Source organism: Brienomyrus brachyistius, unplaced genomic scaffold (genome assembly GCF_023856365.1).
Source record: "Brienomyrus brachyistius isolate T26 unplaced genomic scaffold, BBRACH_0.4 scaffold763, whole genome shotgun sequence".
NCBI lineage: Eukaryota > Metazoa > Chordata > Actinopteri > Osteoglossiformes > Mormyridae > Brienomyrus > Brienomyrus brachyistius.
Genome location: NW_026043038.1, coordinates 50,967 through 55,155, shown reverse-complemented (window position 1 = coordinate 55,155; position 4,189 = coordinate 50,967). Strand labels below are relative to the sequence as shown.

General features: G+C 61.7%; 1 protein-coding gene across 1 annotated transcript; it reads left to right on the top strand.

The window, feature by feature from the left end:
• Nucleotides 1–319: 319 nt before the first annotated feature.
• Nucleotides 320–1,769, top strand: LOC125729816 (ion-translocating oxidoreductase complex subunit C-like; the record flags this gene model as incomplete). The annotated part of the gene is made up of 3 exons (XM_049005701.1): nucleotides 320–1,025; nucleotides 1,065–1,289; nucleotides 1,632–1,769. Coding segments are annotated over exons 1-3 (837 nt in total), but the record flags the coding sequence as incomplete, so codon positions are not given.
• Nucleotides 1,770–4,189: the final 2,420 nt, after the last annotated feature.

Here is a 4,189-nt window from a genome sequence, read left to right as displayed (position 1 = left end):
CCCGGAGGAGGGGGGAGCCGCAGCAGGCGGCGACGTCCGGTGGAGGGCCGGAGGTAGGGGCCCCGCAGGCAACCGAGGAGCCGCCGTCGGGGAGCCCGCAGGCGACCGACCAGGCACCGGAGGGGGGAGCGAGGCAGGGTGACGAGGCATCGGAGGGGGACCCGTAGGCGACAGCCGACCCGGAGGGCCAGGACCTGCAGGCGCCAACCGAGCCAGAGCGCAGGCGAGGGAGGGCGAGCCAGGGGGCAGGGCGGGAGGGACCCCAGTCCGACGTCTGTGTCCCCTCCCTCTGCGGGACACAGACATACCGACCCCCGGTCGGGGTCGATGTCGCCGGGGTGAGGGTGAAGGAGTCACAGGAGCGGGGCCAGGGACAGGAGCGGGGCCAGGGACAGGAGCGGGGCCAGGGACAGGAGCGGGGCCAGGGACAGGAGCGGGGCCAGGGACAGGAACCGGGTCAGCAGGCGGAGGGGGCGCCTCGGGAGCTGCTGCAGCGCGGTCAGGAACAGGAGCTGGCTGCAGTGGGGGCGCCTGCCCGGGAGCTGCAGCAGATGGCTGCAGTGGGGGCACCTGCCCGGGAGCTGCAGCAGGCGGCTGCAGAGGGGGCGCCTCTGCAGGAACAGGAGCACGGTCAGGAACAGGAGCTGGCTGCAGTGGGGGCGCCTGCCCGGGAGCTGCAGCAGGTGGCTGCAGTGGGGGCGCCTGCCCGGGAGCTGCAGCAGGCGGCTGCAGTGGGGGCGCCTCTGCAGGAACAGGAGCACGGTCAGGAACAGGAGCTGGCTGCAGTGGGGGCGCCTGCCCGGGAGCTGCAGCAGGCGGCTGCAGTGGGGGCGCCTGCCCGGGAGCTGCAGCAGGCGGCTGCAGAGGGGGCGCCTGCCCGGGAGCTGCAGCAGGCGGCTGCAGAGGGGGCGCCTGCCCGGGAGCTGCAGCAGGCGGCTGCAGAGGGGGCGCCTCTGCAGGAACAGGAGCACGGTCAGGAACAGGAGCTGGCTGCAGTGGGGGCGCCTGCCCGGGAGCTGCAGCAGGTGGCTGCAGTGGGGGCGCCTGCCCGGGAGCTGCAGCAGGCGGCTGCAGAGGGGGCGCCTCTGCAGGAACAGGAGCACGGTCAGGAACAGGAGCTGGCTGCAGTGGGGGCGCCTGCCCGGGAGCTGCAGCAGGCGGCTGCAGAGGGGGCGCCTGCCCGGGAGCTGCAGCAGGCGGCTGCAGAGGGGGCGCCTCTGCAGGAACAGGAGCACGGTCAGGAACAGGAGCTGGCTGCAGTGGGGGCGCCTGCCCGGGAGCTGCAGCAGGTGGCTGCAGTGGGGGCGCCTGCCCGGGAGCTGCAGCAGGCGGCTGCAGAGGGGGCACCTCTGCAGGAACAGGAGCACGGTCAGGAACAGGAGCTGGCTGCAGTGGGGGCGCCTGCCCGGGAGCTGCAGCAGGTGGCTGCAGTGGGGGCGCCTGCCCGGGAGCTGCAGCAGGCGGCTGCAGAGGAGGCGCCTCTGCAGGAACTGGAGCACGGTCAGGAACAGGAGCTGGCTGCAGTGGGGGCGCCTGCCCGGGAGCTGCAGCAGGCGGCTGCAGTGGGGGCGCCTGCCCGGGAGCTGCAGCAGGCGGCTGCAGTGGGGGCGCCTGCCCGGGAGCTGCAGCAGGCGGCTGCAGTGGGGGCGCCTGCCCGGGAGCTGCAGCAGGCGGCTGCAGTGGGGGCGCCTGCCCTGGAGCTGCAGCAGGCGGCTGCAGTGGGGGCGCCTGCCCTGGAGCTGCAGCAGGCGAAGGGGGCTGTGCAGGCAGCGAAGGCGGCTGCGCAGGCAGCGAAGGCGGCTGCGCAGGCAGCGAAGGCGGCTGCGCAGGCGGCTGCACGGGAGCGGGGTCCGCCGGTAATGGCGGCTGCTGCTCGGGCTGAGCAGGGGCTGCAGGCACAGGAGGCGGCTGCTCGGGCTGAGCAGGGGCTGCAGGCACAGGAGGCGGCTGCTCGGGCTGAGCAGGGGCTGCAGGCACAGGAGGCGGCTGCTCGGGCTGAGCAGGGGCTGCAGGCACAGGAGGCGGCTGCTCGGGCTGAGCAGGGGCTGCAGGCGGCGGGACCGGCAGGTCCCGTGCGGGCAAGACGGACGTGGTCCCTTTAAGTGCCCGGGGCACACGCGGGATAGCGTCCCGCACCGCGCGGGCCCCCTTGTTGGCCAGCCGCTCCGGCCGGAAGTAGTACCGCTCGAGGGGCGGTAGCAGCTCAGCGGCGGCTGGGTGCTCTCCCCGGACTGGGGAAGCTGTCAGCGCAGGCAGCTTAGCTGCGGTGATGACGTCGAGGTCAGCCGGGGAGTCCTCCAATTCCCCGGTTAGGAGAGAAGCGGGGATGAGCGCGCACGCTCCCAAAACGATTGCAGGGGCGATCGCGTGCTTCTTCTTCTTCTTCTTCTTCCTCTTTGTCACGGTGTCCGCGGGAGGCTGCTCCACGTCCGACAGGACGGACGGCTGGGGAACAACCTCCGGGACGCACCGTGCGTCCAGCCCCAACCTCCGCGCTGTTAGGCGCTGAACCAGCTGGTTGAGGTGGGAGCGCACCTCTCCTAGACGATGCCCGTCCTCAGGTGAAGACATCGCCAACAGGAGGTCGCAGCTTCGGTTGGCTAAATCCAGCGCGACGGGATCCTCCCGAACGTCGGGCTGGTTCAGCCAGTAGTGTACCTCATGCAGCAGACCGAGACGTTGGCTCTCGGTCTGCTGCTGTGCCTTGTTGAGTTGGTCTGTCATTCTGTCACACTCGATCGCGGGCAGAGCGGCGATCGTGCGGGCGAGCAGGCAGAAACGGGCAAACACGCCGTAATCAGGGCAAACAAGGGGTTTATTCCGAAAGACGGGGCAGGGAACAGAAGACGCCAACTAACATCAATGACAGACACTGGATTAGTACACAACAGGAACTTAAATACAAGAAACAAGGCAGCAGGAAACAAGACACGACTGGGCACGATCAGGAAATCACACGTGGGTAATTAGGGGGCGTGGCACACACGAGGAGCGGACGGAGCGGGCGTCACACAAAGAAGAAGGAAAAAAACATCCAAAGGGAGAAAAGAAGAACTGAAGGGCCAACGAGGTAGGAGGAAATACAAATTTCGTTTCAGCACCGTTGGAGTGCCAAGCCGTGAAAAGCATTTGGCCAGAAGACAAGGTAAGTGTTGTACCTGTTATTTTAAAACAGCGCTTTTCAAAATGCTGCTTTATAATCGTTTGAGATCGTTAGCCAGTGTGACAGCTGAAGGCTTTTTGAGTTTACCAACATAAAGTTTTATTTCTGTATTAGGACATTGTCAGGAACAATGATGTGTTCATCGCTATGATGTGGTCAAAAAGCGATGCATTGAATCTTAGAAACATTTGTGATTTTTCAAACGATGCTTTTCCTTTTATTTAATCAGTAAAATTTCCATCGGTTTTATATAGTGCCCCTTGAAATATGTCTTTAGCTCATTTTCCGGGCATTTTACTAGAATGCATCCTGAGAAATACACAAGCTCTGCTGCATTTCCGTGCCTCGATGTTTAGTGCCGAGTATAATTGTTGCAGTTGCCTTTTATATATTCCATGAGACCTGTTGGTACCAAGAGAAGTGTGAGACTGTCAGGGTGAATTTATCATACAATCGCACGCATAAATACCTGAGGGTTGCCAGTCCTTTTGCGTTGTTACAGGAGGACTAGAGCTGACGAGTGTGTTTCTACACACTATCAAGGGCATTGTAGTACAGTTTTCTCAGGTGGGAGAATGCTGCCGATCTCCTATTTGACAATACAGCCCTTGATATATTAGAATATTACAGAACTAGAAGCCTTTTGCAAGGAAGAATGTGAGAAAATCCCAAGTACAAGAACTGAAAGCCTTTCAGCTGGCTATAAGAAGCGCTTGTAAGCTGTGATATCTGGCAGAGGAGGTGTTACTAAGTACTGATTACGTAGGGTGCACAAACTTTTGCAGAGTGCCATAATAATGTTTTTATTTTGTAATTTTGTTCAATTTATGGCATAAAAAGTAACTATTCATCAATGTTTGCTGAAAATATTGTGTATTTTTCCCCCAGTTCCTAAAGAGACTGTATTAACTGATATTGTTGCTTTTGTAATTGAAAAGATGTTATTTGTCAAGGGGTGCCAAACCTTTGCATAAGACTGTACACAGTGTGTGTATGTGTTTATGTGAGTGTGTGTCTGTGTGTGTG